At 33.8% G+C, this 16442-nt stretch overlaps 1 protein-coding gene across 1 annotated transcript in view; it reads left to right on the forward strand.

The window, feature by feature from the left end:
• LOC309659142 (uncharacterized protein) overlaps positions 1 to 15927 on the forward strand; it is a 58037-nt gene extending 42110 nt beyond the window's left edge. The window contains exon 3 of the mRNA XM_082458464.1: positions 11929 to 15927. Coding sequence (XP_082314590.1) covers positions 11929 to 12001 — 73 coding nt within the window. The 3' untranslated portion in view covers positions 12002 to 15927. The remainder of the gene's footprint in view (positions 1 to 11928) is intronic.
• The last annotated feature ends 515 nt before the right edge of the window (positions 15928 to 16442 follow it).

A 16442-nucleotide genomic window follows, 5' to 3' on the forward strand; every position in this document is an offset into this window, starting at 1 on the left:
AAACATCTTTTAAATTATCAGAAAATTTGCAGCAATGTTGTGCTGTTGTCTAATGTTAATATCATTTAAAATATATAAGATAATATGCTAGTAAAACATAACAGCATATTTTTGACCCCAAAATTCAGGTACATATGTTCCTCTTGGAAGAATCTCCTACTCTTGACAACAGAGTAGGAACTGACTGATCTGGGAGACAGTGGCCCAATTGTTCTGTTCCTTTAGGTGATATCTTGAAAATTAGATGACCCCTCAGTTTATCTGGAGTCACCCATTAAGATGAGCATTTCTGATTAGTAACATTGAATTCCAAGGGGAATTCTGTCTACAACATTCATCACAAGCCACACTTATTTCTAAGTGATATGGCTGGTGTATAAGTGGTTCTCAGGAATGAGAAAATAAAGTGTATAGCTGTAGCTGATAATAAGTGCTTATTCTTGGCTACTATGGCCCCAGTTAAAAGGTTTTTCATTAAGTACCTGTGGATTTAGGCTTAAAGTAGTTCTTCTATTCTCTAAAGGCTCAGAAATTACTTAAAATCTTTAATTAAATAGGGGATTTTGATTATTGATTCAGAAGCAAATCTGATACTTATCCTTTTTACAATATGTTTAGAATGGTGACTTTTGAACCTCTTAACTCTGGCACATTAAAAATACACTTTCTGCATCATGACACTACACACACACACACACACACACACACACACACACCTGAAATGCATAAAACCTATGCTGTACTCTGTTATTTCTCTTTTAGTCTGTTTCATTTGAAATAATAATAATGGCTCTCACAAACTAAATCTATTTTGTGACCCATAATAAGTGACAAACAACAAATTTAAAACAATACTTCAAAAGACCCACAACCACAATAATTTGAGTTTGGCCAACATCAACTAATCAAAATAAAAGTCTGTGAAGCCAAAGATTCTTATATTCAAATATAGGTTTCATTACTAGATTGGGACAAGACCTCCTCTAACAGAGATAGAGAATGGGGGAAGTATTCGTAAAAGTCCTTTATTGCCAAATCCTAAAATAATCTATAATTAAAACTCAGAGAACAAACTAGATATTCCCTTCAGGGCTATAATTGCAGAGAGATACTTCAAAGTGAATACTTCTTCAGACTTGGTTTAGACTAAAGTTACATTTAACATTGATTAGTAACACTTAAATCTGGTATCAGAAAGGTAACCAGGTATTTGCCTTTTATAAAACTTTACCCACTAATGTATCAATTACTGAAAAATATATGCAAAATCTGTGTTTATTGATTATATATTATGAATTTATTAATAATACATTATAGATTAAATTATGTCTTCCCCAAATTCATATGTTGACGTTCTAACCCTCAGTACCTCAGACTGTGACTGAATTTGAAGAGAAGGTATTTAAAGTGGTAATTATGGTTAAATAAGGGTGCTATGGTGGGGCCCTAATCCAATCTGACTGGTGTCCTTATAAGAAGAGAACATTTAGGCAAACAGAGAGACACTATAGCTGCACATGGACAGAGGAAATACCACATGAGGACAGCCGGAAGGTGACCATCTACACACCAAGGAGAAAGGCCTCAGAAGAAACTAAACCTCTCGACACCTTAATCTTGGACTTCTGGCCTTCAGAACTGTGAAAAAATAAATCTCTGCGGTTTAAGCCATCCAGTCTGTGGTATTATAGCAAACTAATAAAATATGTTTCTTGGGGGAAAAAAAGCAAAATAAACTGTGCTAAGTGTTTTCTCTCTTTTATTGTTTCACACTAGTAGAAAATCAAACATTAGATCTATAAAACCAAAATCTCAGTCACTTTATTCCATTTGATGTCAGATGCCTAAAATATCATTGTGGTGCCTAGAAGATAATCAGAAATAAGTAAGTTATGAATAAGTAGTATTGCTAGACAAACTTAAAATGATAACAGATTTCACAAAGTGCAGATGGGGAGGAAAATAAAACGAAACCATAAAATAAACAACCCAATATTCTTTGTTTTCTAATGACTTCACCTCAACAGTAACAAAAAAATTTGTCTTGTCATTAAATCTCAGAGGTCTTAAGAAAGCAGCTGGGATGTCATACAGGTGTGGTTTTAGGTAGGTTATTTAACTGCACCATGACTCATTTTTCTCATGTTCAAAACATTCGTGTAACAGAAATACCTACCTCATAACATTGTCTTGTACATGAAACGTTAGTGCACATAAAGCACTTAGTGTTTCCACAAAGTAAATGGTAAAAAATATTAAATGTTGAATGTTGAAATATCAGAAATATTGGTTCTGATTCTAAAAATTGTTATTTTTTACAAATGCACATAGCAGAATATTTTTCCACAAACTATAATGTTCCCTGAAATCTAATGAATAAAATTAATAAAAATAATATTAATAAGACCAATAACATAAAGTAAAATAAAAGCATCAAGAGAAAATGAATCTAGAAACAAATAAAACAAACAAGAATTAGCAAAAATCTACATATGAAGAAGAATGGGTGAGAAGAAAATGTTTCTTCCTGTGAATAATCTATAAATAATTTATAGATTAGAAAAGCCATCTTAGACTTATGAATTTTCCGGTAAGATATATGGTTTCAAATATTCAAATTAATTACCACAACATCAAGCAATAGTCACAGTTTACCAGATAAGGTTCTCTTTGCCAACCATATTGAATATTCAAGCTCAGTTTCACAAACAGCCCACGTTCAATTCACATGTACTATGTGTTACGCAGGACTTGTAGGAGAGGAAAGGCATGCCTAATTAAAATGTCAACATTTGTTTTTGATGAAATGACATATATTTCTTTTCTAACTTAATTTGTATTCTTTGACTTTTAAAATTGTTCTTGGCTATAAAAATGTGGCATTTCAGGGGCTATTCCAATTGACATTACATAAGTTCTTTCAATAGACGTTTCATAGGTAATTTAGCTTCTTGATCCACCTTCCCCTCTCTTGAATCTTAATAGTGGTTATTTCTAAAACTCAACTCTTGGAACATTCTCTTCTCTCCTTGCAGAATTACCCAGGCTCACAATCTGAGCTTTACATGGCTGCCTACATAGTTTAAATCTCTGACGTTTTTTCCAATTGATTTATAAGCTGCACCACTCAGCTTTCTATGTGGTAGCTAACTAACCATCCCTTAAAACTCAATATGTCACATATGAAGAGTATTTCTTTCCTCAATAAACACTTCCCTCCTCTTATTTCAGTTTCTGTTGGCTGCGTTCCCATTCTTACAATCACCTCGGTTTGAAACCAGAAAGTAATCTTTTAGTCATTGTTTTCCTTCAGGTTCTGTATTTGTCCAACTTCTGAAATCTACGTCTCAGTTCCATTCTCCTTTATCTTCACTATTATGATTCTACCCTGGGATATTACCTCCTTACAGTCCAACTACAGAAAGGGTCACTTCACTCATACCTTAGTTTCTAGGCTTTGATCTTTTCAATACATCCTCCTTGCTATTGCCCGAGTAATTAGACTACTGAGTTATGTCACTTCTTCAAAATTTACAAAGCCTCTCTCTTTCTTCTTTTAAAATTTATTTATGTTTAATAAATAAATGATATATATATTTAAGGTATACAACATGATGATTTGATATACAAATACACAGTGAAATGATTACTACAGTCAAGCTAATTAACATATCCATCTCAGCACATAGTTACCATTTTTGTGTGGGTTGCGAGCACCTGAAACCTACAATCTTAACAAATTTCTGGTATTCAACACAGTATTATTAACTGTAGTCATTCTGTATATTAGATATCTAGATTTATTCATCCTTGTGACTTTGTACACTTTGACCAATATCTTCCCATTTTCTGTACCCTCTGGACCCTTGTAATGACCTTTTTATTTTCTGCTTCCATGTATTCAACCTTTTAGATTTCACATAGAAGTGAGATAATGCACTATTTTTCTTTCTGTGTCTGGCTTTTCACTTAGGATTGTCCTCCAAGTTTGTATGTACTTTTAGGAAATGAAATCAGTACCTCAAAGAGATACCAGCACTCCTATGTTCATTGCAGCATTGTTCGTAGTAGCCAAGATGTGGGAATAGCATAAGTGCCCTTCCATGGATGAATCGATAAAGAAATTGTGGTATAGATATAGATATAGATAGATAAATATAAATATTACTCTATCTTAAAAAAAAAGAAAATCCTGCCGTTTATGACAACAAAAATATTTCCTCTCTCTGAATTCTAAAGCCTCAAATCGTCTTGACTATCCCACTTGTATTCTTCTATATGCTGCTACTTTCGCTCACTCATTCTCGATTCCAGTCTTATGGTTGGCCTTGGCCTGGAATGATTTCCCATTTTATTCTATCCATATCCTACTAATTCTTTAAGATCTACTTGCTAATATTTCCCCTTGAGAATGTAATGCTTGGTGAGTTTTCTTACCTCTCACCTTCACAACACTTGCTGACTGCATCAAGTGCTTAGGCTCTAACCTCTTGAGTTGTTTGTTGCTACTGGTACACTGAACACAGAGTATTAAATTGGGAAGAAACTGTGACAAAGACCAGTCCAGATTTTTTATGTTACAATTAAGAATCCTGGACTTTGCTACATTTAATATTCGAAAACTTCTAGAAGGTAGGATGAATGTTATATCATTCCTCTGTATTCTAACCCCCTCCATCCATGCACTTAGTCCAGTGCCAAGATTCCATTAGGTACTAATTAATTCTGTCATCCAACTGTATTATGTGACTTCAGTTCTGTCTTAGAAGCTGAATTTTAAGCTTTTTGATGTTCTATAATTCTTCTGTACTCTAGGACATATCTATTTGAGTTAAGGCTATATGAGGTACTAATATTTCTTGACATGTAATTTTTCTCTCTTATATGTATATATAAATATAATATATATGAATTTATATTATAGACATACATATTCTCCCATATTACTGATGTGGACACTAGTCATTTACATGGCTGGTACGTGGTGAAGCTATGTTTAAGATAAGTCAGGTATCAGAGACTCCCCAGATAACTTCCATGTTATACTTCCTCTTAGGTACTTAAAAACAGTGGCTAAATAAATATATGTACTTCTGTTAGGTTGATTATGTAGCTGGTATTTAAGTTCTTTGTGATACCAAAATAATTTCATTGGATCCATTCTATGATGAAAACTATTCTAGTGTGAATTCCAATAAATAAGGCATGTATCCCTTATGCCTAAAACAAAGTCTGGCGTTAATCAGCATTTGATATTTGCTGGATGAGTGTTACAAAATTGGAAACATGGGGAAACTATTCAGATAGTTTAATTATTGAAAGCTCACAACTTTTGGAAATTATTATGACAGATGTATCAGAAGTTAGTAAATTTAAAATGGAAAGTATATTTTAATTCAACTTTTTAAAATATGAAATCTGCAAACATGACATACTCATTATGAGTTAAAACTACCCAGGGGGAAAAGAAAGGACCCCTGCAGGGTTCACAGAGAGCTAAATTACATTCATAAATGAAATCAGAATGAATTTTTATAGTGTAAAGCAAGCTTGGTTAAGTCACTAAGGATAGGAAGATCACATTCCTACTATCTCTGGCAGCTACCTGCTGTATGTACTAAAGTTATAATGTAAGATTCCCTGAGACTTAATTTCTTTATTCTAAAAATTGGATTAAAAGTCCTGTTTTGCTTAACTCACCAGGATTGAGATATTGCAGTATTCAAATACGATAATATATTATAAAGATAAAAGGGCTATACAAAATATGTTTGAAAATTTTCACCTTAGAAGATCTAAAAATTATTTCATTCAAATAACCAAAAACAAATCAAATATATAACAAAAGTTTTTGAAATGTTAAGTTTTATGGAGATGATATCAGTAGGTCGGGACGGGAGGGGACTGAAAACACTTGCCTTTAATGGAAACTTTTATAATATAATTTTGCAGCTGGACTTGGAATTTTGTACTTTCAGTCCAGTTTCTCCTTAACTTCGTTGGGGAAGTTAGAGAGCATTGTATTTAATCATATTTATCAATCAAGGCACAATAGATATTTAAACAAAAACTAAAAGGGACATATAAAACAATGTTATTTGTACTAAAATTTTTTAGACTTTTTCTACTTACTGAGAGTTAAACCATGTACTGGCACATGTGTTCAGAATAATTTCCTAAGTTAATTCCCAGGCTTCTTGTTCTTTAGACTTATGGTGAGTTCGCTACTGACCTCTGAGCATACTCCAAAATAATTAAAATTTTTGAAAAAGAAAAATGACACTGAAGTAGACAAATTTTCCAAATAGTTTTTTTCTTTCTCTTTCCTCTTCTTCCTTCTCCCTTTTCTCCTCCTACTTCTTCCTCTTCCTCTTTTGATAAACTACCAATCCAAACTTTTAGGTATGCATATCCATAACATTATGTGTCTTAGAGGATGTATAATATATTATACTTGTAGGACAATTTATGTCATCATAACATTTTCTTAAAACATTTGTGATGTGCTTAGAGCAAGGTCTTGTTGTTTATCTTGTAGATTTAGAAACCTATGATTCCCCAAATTTGTACCTGAAACTTTCCTAACATCTGATAAAACTGAAAATATGTAAACCATTGCTACTCTTTAATAGTATCTCTCTTCATTGTTTTTATTTGTTTGTTTGCTTTATACTAAGACTCATTTATAGCTAATTATGTGCCAGGCACTATTCTAAGCAGAGTAGGTCTCTTAGTTAATATGCGTAACAAGCCGGGTTTTTTCCTGCTTTTTTGAGATATAATTGAAATATAATACTGTGTGAATTTAATGTGTGCAAGCTGTTGATTTTGTTGATACACTTATATATTGCAAAATGATTACTACCATAATGTTAGCTAACACAGGTTTTCCGTGCTTTCTGAAAGTAGAGTATTCCTTTGAAACCTTTCCTAAGCTGAAATGGCCTAAAGCAAAGGGTGTTCCCCTACTTTCCAAAAGTCCCAGTCATGCCAATTTGCTTGTCCAAAATATCTGTATTAGTACAGTAACGGCTTTTTTCTTAAGTGGAAATCCTCTTCAGATTTCTTTCAGTTAGTGAAAACAGGTACTGATGTAACTACTCTGCTGGCAACTTTCAAGTGTATAATACATTATTATTGACTATAATCACTATGCTGTACATTAGATTCCCCAGAAATTATTCATTTTATAACTTGACATTTGTTCTCTTTGACTAATGTCTCCCATTTTCTCCACCCTCCAGCCCCTGGTAACCACCATTCTAGTCTCCATATCTGTGAGTTCAGCTATTTTAGATTCCACATATAAGGGATATCATATAGTAGTTGTCTTTTTCTTATTTTACTTTTTGCATAACAGTTTTTGATGTAGATATATTACTATCCCATTTTCACAAAAAATAAACTGAGTCACAGAGATATGATTATGAATGATCACAACAAAATTTTATCTTAAAATAATGTTAATCATTTATTAATTTTAATATATTGTTTTATTCTACAAGCAGAAACTCTCTGTTAAACCAAGGATGAAATTAATGACCATGCAAAATGGGTGTCAGGATAAGGACTGGTTGATTCATGATAATTCCTATCCAATAATTATAGCATTGAGATTACATATTTATGTCTATGTCGCTATATATCTATCTGTCCTTCCATCTATCTGCTTTGGGGTCAGACTATGAGTTTATATATTGAATGGTCCAATGGAAAATGTATCTAACTTTTCTAAGTTTCAATTTCTTCATTTGCAAAGATAAAAAGAAATAGAGGAAAATAAAGAATCAGGAAGAAGTGGAGGAAGAAAAGAAGATGGAAAAGAAGAAAATTATATGCCTTAAAGTGGTCATTCTCAACTGGAGTTGATTTTTTTTTCCCCTAGAGAACACTTGACAATGACTGGAGACATTTTTGGTTGTCACAACTAATGTGGGGGATGTACTCCTGGCATCTAAGGGGTAGAGGCCAGGATGATATTAGACATTCAACAACTTGCAGGACAGTACCCTGCAGCAAAGAACTATCTTGTTCAAAATGTGAACAATATCGAGGTTAAGAAACCCTGACTTAGACAGATATGTCATGAGGATTATAAGTTAACACATGTAAAAAAAAATTTAGTGGCATATTGGAGCCAACTCACACCAGCTTGTGAGAGCAGATTTTTCACATCTCTGACCAACTGCTATTGAGTGATATTTTATTGGTAGGTTGAAGTTGGCCATACTGGGGGTATTTACACCAAAACAATGGACAAACTACAAATCAGGGCCCTCCCCTGACCCAGCCCTGGTTCCAGAGAGCTGGTGGTTAAACATTTACTAGCTACAATTGCTTAGCTACTATTTAGCATATTGCAACCACAATATAAATGTTAGCTATTGTTACTATTACTCTTAAGCCCTCTCAATTCATCTGGGACAACCACTCTAGATTTTATTCTTCCCTTTCCCCATTGTATATCAATTGTTCAGTTTCCATTTCTCCTTAAGACCTGCCATTGACTTCTAAGTGCCCCTACTTTTAACCACTCCCTCCTCTATCTTTCACTCTTCAGTCATATTAATTATTGTATAATGCAAATCTAATCCTGCTACTCCCATATTTAATATTTTGCAATGCCTTGTCATTCCTTATGGTATAAATCTGAACTCTTTCATATAGCATTATGGGCCTTTCGGCCTCATTCCAGAGTACCTGCAAGTCAGAGACCCTCTATTCAGATATCGATACTGTATCTATTCTATTGCTCTCATTACATTATACTGTCCCTCCTACCTGTCAAACTAATTTGAGGTATTACTCAATGTTAGGAAAAGCAAACTTTGTCATTTTACTGACCCCCCCTTTTTTTTTTTTTTTTTGCATATGCCTAGACCTTAGCTTTCAAAATCAAAAGCCAACCATTTCACTGTTTTTGTTCTGAGGAGTCACATTTTTTATATGAAAGAAGTGAACATAGAATTTTCCAAATATCTCCTAAATAAAAAGGAAGGTCACAACAGTTAATATGTCAAAATTTGGTTGCCTTGTATGTAGCAATTTGAACATCTTTACGTTCTAAATTCTACAATGTGAATTATCTCTACTAAATGCTTTATATAATTTATATTTTTCAAACAGTACATTACAGAAGCCCAATAAATGTTAAGTATAATAATTGGCATAGACAGAAAAATATTGGACAATTTGTTCATATGAAGCTCAAAATCTTTTGAAACACATTCTATTTAAACTACAGCATTATTATAAAATCTAAATACTTACAGGCATCAGCTAACATACAATTTATTTTGAGCAACATTCAACAGAAAACAAAGGAAAACATTTCCACTATGACTTTTATAAATGTTATGCCTTATGAATTCCTAGCCATATACTTAAGACTACAAAAATAAAGACAGACTTTTAAAAAATATTTTCCACCACAGGATTTCACTACTTAAAATTGCTATAATTAAGCTAAGCAGAGGAAGCCATGTGCAGCATTTCTAGTAAATGTATCATTATTCTCCACTAGAATATTTTTTGAATTAACTTTTTTAACCAAGCATATCAAAATTCAAAGCACAATAGGAAACTGTACCCTGACTGGTAACATAAATGTAAGAACTTATGTAGTGGCTATCACATGAGAAAGATACCAAATGCCTGCACCAGCCCCTATCGGGAACTTATGATTTTCAATCATCAAACATTTAATTGATCATCATAAAATGCCAGGGTGGAAAAATGAATAATACATGGCCTCTGCCCTTGAGGCTATCACAGGCTACAGAAAAGATGTCTTGTAAACTGGAAGAAAAAAAAAAAAAATGAATGGGCAATTTACAGAAGAGAAAACAGTAAATGACCAAGAGGATACGAAGTTAGTGGAAAATAAAAGCACAGTGAGATACTATGTCACATCCATTAAATTATGAAAAAATAAAATATCTAGCAACACCGAATGATGGCAAACATATGGAGCCGTGGGAACTTTTATGCATTGTTAGTTGGATAAAATTGGAACACCACCTTGGAAAACAATTTGTCAGTATATAAAAATTAAGGTAAAATATGCATGTCCTAGATGCTAACAATTCCACTTCTTAGTGTGAGGCCTAGAGAAAGTAATGCACATATATGTACAAAGATATTGGAGCAACAGATTTTGTAACAGCAAAAAAATTTACAGACATCCAAAATGTCTGTTATCAGGATAACATTAAATAAGTTACATCTATGCCATGCAAAGATACCACAAGTTTCCTCATAAATCTATACACCACAAATTTATTGAACCTCTTTTCCAAAAAAGTCAGTTGTAGAAGAAAGAACAAACACACATACATACACATATATTACATATATTAATACATACATATTAATACATATATAGAGAATATTAATTTAAAACTTTAAGACATGCAAATAATATATATATTATATATTTGTATATCTCTATATACTTAAGGATATAAAATGTAATAAAAACATAAAATATCTATAAAAACAACAAATACCAATATTAAGATAGTGGTTAACTCTGAGAAGAAGGTTGCTTCTATTTTACTGATAATATTTTGTTTCTTACAATAGCTTGTGTGAGCATGATTCTCTCATATTATTGTTTAAACTTTTTGAATATCAGAAATATTTAATACTACATGTTAAGTGTGAGTAATACAGTGGGAGCACAGAGAAGGAAATGACAAATTTGTCTGGAAAAGTTAAAGAGGACTTAGCAGAGTGCAATTTTGGGCACTCTGTTAAAGAATAAGCAATGATTTTTCTGGAGTGGAAGGAAAGGGTGCTGAAAAATCATTGAAGACAAGGAGAGAGAAGAGAGTGAGCTAAGACTAAGAAGCATAAAGAATGAAGTGTTTTGGAACCAATGAATACAAACTTCATTGGGTTATTTACCTAGAGGCCCTGGAACAGGAAATAGTGGTTAGTGGTGAACCTGGACAAGAAAGTAGAAAACATATTGATAGACTTCTAGAATAATATTTGACCAGCTATCTGGGTACCTAGCCAAGCTGACATAGAAAATTTGTCATCACACCCAATAATTCAGCTTTTGGATTAGTGATTGCAGTTTAAATCATGAAAATTCATTTTAGTACCATATAGGTATAGTTGACTACTCAAAAGTTTTCCAGAATATAACAATGTAGCACTTATCTGTGATGGACTTTAAACATTAATTTCAAAAAATATATAGATTTTTATTTGGGCATGTTAATCAATAAGTTTCATGTCTGAAATATCTCATTTTGTCTGTAATTTCTATAAAAATCTAATTCATAAAATGAGATGGTAACTATACATATTTTAATTTGTAACATTTGAAATGCTGTTGAAATATTCAGTCTCTGACTCTTAATATTATCCCAATATATAAATAGTCACAATGTAGTGTACTCTATTATGTTGTTGTCTAATTGAGGAGTTCATTTTTCAAAATGCATAACTTTTGTATTTTTTTCTAATATTTGTGCTCCAGTGTCACGTTAAAATTTAGAAGAAATGGTTGAAATGTAGAAGAAAGGGTATGGCCAATTTTTGTTTGCTTATCTATTTACTATACTGCATCAAATATGTGATTTATATAGTCAGATTTATAGTAGAAAGAAAAATGAATCAGAGAACTAGGTGTGGATTCTAGGTATGACTAAGCAACCAAAATATGTGTGATTTTAGAAGAGTGGTTTAATTTCTTGGAGCCTAAATATCTTTATTTGTCCAACTATAGAAAAGATTAGCTTAAATATATTGATAAATATATAAATATCAAAACATTATTTAAAGATATAAATATCTTATTATCAATTAAAATGAGATAATAGAAATCAAAGGATTTATAACCATAGTAGTAAATGATACTTTAGTATATTAACACAATGTCTTTTATGCTTTTGGTAATTTCATTTTGCCCCATAGCCTTTTCCCCAGCCAATTTATCACTACATGCAAGATGGAATTCCACCCTAAAAAAACACAGAAGAGAAAATGATTCTGCGGGAGGCACCACACCACAGCCAGAGGCGGCTGCAGCAGCTGCTGCCCTCTTCCCTGCCGCCACCTCTCCGATCCCTTCTGTGATTACCTTTCTAGTTGCTGGGAACGGACGAGAAGGGGAGGAGGGTGAGAAATTCCCACCGACCCAAAGAGGTCCCCAAACTCCACGAGGACAAGAGCTCCTTTGTTCAGGACCCGGCCTTATGTGTCTCTTCATCTGGCTGTTGGAAGACAGCTGTCAGGCAAGGAGTCTCCTCCATTGTGCCTTATTGTAATTAACCAAAAATCTATTTCATGCAAGCCATCTAAAGACCAGAATCAAATGGTTCCTGGACCAGCATTTGTATCCGGAGTTCAATTCGAATGGCACTGCTTTAGTTGTTAATTTCCATCACAGCTCTACATAATTGCCTTTCTCAGACTTCAGTTCATGATTCCTGGGAGAGCTGTGAAAAAAAGAGAACCTTGTTTTCATATTTACTGCTAATAAAGAAAACTAAGAATCTGAATACTTTCTGGTTGGCCTCTCAATATGTTGAGTTTATGAGTTTGAAAACAGCGTCAGGTTAAAGATGTGTTGGGACTTCAGTGGTGCCCCTTGGGTTATTAAAATTTCATCTGATGAAGCATGATGCAGTGAGGCCGGTTTCACAGAGACACACAAAGCCAGATCACACAGGCCAGAACACCTGCTTCTCAGATGTTATAGGGAAGGACCTTCAAGATGGTGGAGGAATAAGACGTGGAGATCAACTTCCTCCCCACAAAAACATCAAAAATACATATATATGTGGAAAATTACAGAACACCTACTGAACGCTGAAAGAAGACCTGAGACTTCCCAAAAGGCAAGACACTCCCCACTACCTGGCCGTGTGGCTGACAGGGTCTTGGTGCTCCAGCCAGGTGTCAGGCCTGAGGCTCTGAGGTGGGAGAGCTGAGTTCAAGACATTGGACCACCAGAGACCTCCCAGCCCCATGTAATATCAATCAGCAAAAGCTCTCCCAGAGATCTCCGTCTCAAAGTTAAGACCCAACTCCACTCAACACTGGAGTTGGAAAGAACCCATAAGGTTAACAGCTGATCTTTAAGCAGAAACTCTGTAAACCAGAAGAGAGTGGTTGGACATATTTAAAGTGATGAAAGGGAAAAACCTACAACCAAGATTACTCTACCCATCAAGAATCTTATTCAGATTCGAAAGAGAAATTAAAACATTTACAGACAAGCAAAAGCTAAGAGAATACAGCACCACCAAACCAGCTTTACAACAGATGCTAAAGGAACTTCTCTAGGTAGGAAACACAAGAGAAGGAAAAGACCTACAAAAACAAACCCAAAACAATTAAGAAAATGGCAATAGGAATATAGATATTGATAATTACCTTAACTGTAAATGGATTAAATGCTCCAACCAAGAGACATAGACTGGCTGAATGGATACAAAAACAAGACATATATATATATATATGCTGTCTACAACAGACCCACTTCAGACCTAGGGACACATACAGACTGAAAGTGAGGGGATGGAAAAAGATATTCCATGCAAATGGAAATCAAAAGAAAGCTGGAGAGGAAATTCTCATATCAAACAAAATAGACTAGAATAAAGACTATTACAAGAGGCAAAGAAGGACATTACATAATGATCATGGGATCAATCCAAGAAAATATAACAATTGTAAATATTTATGCATCCAACATAGGAGCACCTCAATACATAAGGCAAATGCTAACAGCCATAAAAGGGGAAATCAACAGTGACACAATAATAGTAGGGGATTTTAACACCTCATTTTCACCAATGGACAGATCATCGAAAATGAAAATACATAAGGAAACACAAGCTTTAAATGACACATTAAACAAGATGGACTTAATTGATATTTATAGGACATTCCATACAAAAAAAAGAATATACATTCTTCTCAAGTGCTCATGGAACATTCACCAGGATAGATCATATCTTGGGTCACAAATAAAGCCTTGGTAAATTAAAGAAAATTGAAATCATATCAAGTATCATTTCTGACCACAGCGCTATAAGACTAGATATCAATTAAAGGAAAAAAAACTGTAAAAATACAAACACATGGAGGCTAAACAATACACTACTAAATAACGGAGAGATCACTGGAAAAATCAAAGAGCAAATCATAAAATATCTAGAAACAAAAGACAATGAAAACACAACCCAAAACCTATGAGATGGAGCAAAAGCAGTTCTAAGAGGGAAGATTACAGCAATACAATCTTACCTCAAGAAACAAGAAACATCTCAAATAAACAACCTAACCTTACACTTAAAGCAATTAGAGAAAGAAAGACAAAAACACCCCAAAGTTAGCAGAAGGAAAGAAATCATAAAGATCAGATCAGAAATAAATGAAAATGAAATGAAGGTAATGATAGCAAAGATCAATAAAACTAAAAGGTGGTTCTTCGAGAAGATAAACAAAATTGATAAACCATTAGCCAGACTCATCAAGAAAAAAGGGAAAAGACTCAAATCAATAGAATTAGAAATGAAAAGGGGAAGTAACAACTGACACTGCAGAAATACAAAGGATCACGAGAGATTACTACAAGAAACTATATGCCAGTAAAATGGACAACTTGGGAGAAATGGACAAATTCTTAGAAAAGCAGAACCTTCTGAGACTGAACCAGGAAGAAATAGGAAATATAAACAGACCAATCACAAACACTGAAATTGAAACTGATTTAAAATCTTCCAACAAAAACACCCAAGACCAGATGGCTTCACAGGTGATTTCTATCAAACATTAGAGAAGGGCTAACACCTATCACTCTCAAACTCTTCCAAAATATAGCAGAGGGAGGAACACTCCCAAAATGATTCTACGAGGCCACCATCACCCTGATACAAAAACCAGACAAAGATGTCACAAAAAAAGAAAACTACAGGCCAGTATCACTGATGAATATAGATGCAAAAATCCTCAACAAAATACTAGCAAACAGAATCCAACAGCACATTAAAAGGATCATACACCATGATCAAGTGGTGTTTCTCCCAGCAATGCAAGGATTCTTCAATATACACAAATCAATCCATGTGATAAACCATATTAAAAAATTGAAGGAGAAACACCATATGATCATCTCAATAGATGCAGAAAAAGCTTTTGACAAAATTCAACACCAATTTATGAATAAAAACCCTCCAGAAAGTGGGCATAGAGGGAACTTACCTCAACATAATAAAGGCCATATATGACAAACCCACAGCCAACATCGTCATCAATGGTGAAAACTGAAACCATTTCCACTAAGATCAGGAACAAGACAAGGTTGCCCACTCTCACCACTATTACTCAACATAGTTTTGGAAGTTTTAGCCATAACAATCAGAGAAGAAAAAGGAATAAAAGGAATCCAACTCGGAAAAGAAAAGTAAAACTGTCACTGTTTGCAGATGACATGATACTATACATAGAGAATCCTAAAGATGCTACCAGAAAACTACTAGAGCTAATCAATGAATTTGGTAAAGTAGCAGGATACAAAATTAATGCACAGAAATCTCGTGCAGTCCTATATGCTAATGATGAAAATTCTGAAAGAGAAATGAAGGAAACACTCCCATTTACCATTGCAACAAAAAGATTAAATACCCAGGAATAAACCTACCTAAGGAGACAAAAGACCTGCATGCAGAAAACTATAAGACACTGATGAAAGTAATTAAAGATGATACAAAGGGATGGAGAGATATACCATGTTCTTGGATTGAAAGAATCAACATTGTGAAAATGACTATACTGCCCAAAGCAATCTACAGTTCCAGTACAATCCCTATCAAACTACAAATGGCATTTTTCACAGAACTAGAACAAAAAGTTTCACAGTTTGTATGGAAACAGAAAAGACCCCAATTAGCCAAAGCAATCTTGATAAAGTTAAACCCATGCACATTTGGTCACCTTATCTTTGATAAAGGATGCAAGAATATACAATGGAGAAAAGACAGCGTCTTCAGTAAGTGGTGCTGGGAAAACTGGACAGGTACATGTAAAAGAATGAAATTAGAACACTCCCTAACACCATTCACAATAATAAACTCAAAATTGATTAAAGACCTAAATATAAGGCCAGACACTATAAAACTCTTAGAGGAAAACATAGACAGAACACTCTATGACATAAATCACAGCAAGATCCTTTTTGACCCACCTCCTAGAGAAATGGAAATAAAAACAAAAATAGATAAATGGGAGCTAATGAAACTTAAAAGCTTTTGCACAGCAAAGGAAACCATAAACAAGACGAAAAGACAACCCTCAGAATGGGAGAAAATATTTGCAAATGAGGCAACTGGCAAAGGATTAATCTCCAAACTATACAAGCAGCTCATACAGGTCAATATCAAAAAAACAAACAGTCCAATCCAAAAATGGACAAAAGACCT

This window comes from Balaenoptera physalus (genome assembly GCF_965194825.1).
Source record: "Balaenoptera physalus genome assembly, chromosome: 4".
NCBI classification, from domain to species: Eukaryota; Metazoa; Chordata; class Mammalia; order Artiodactyla; family Balaenopteridae; genus Balaenoptera; species Balaenoptera physalus.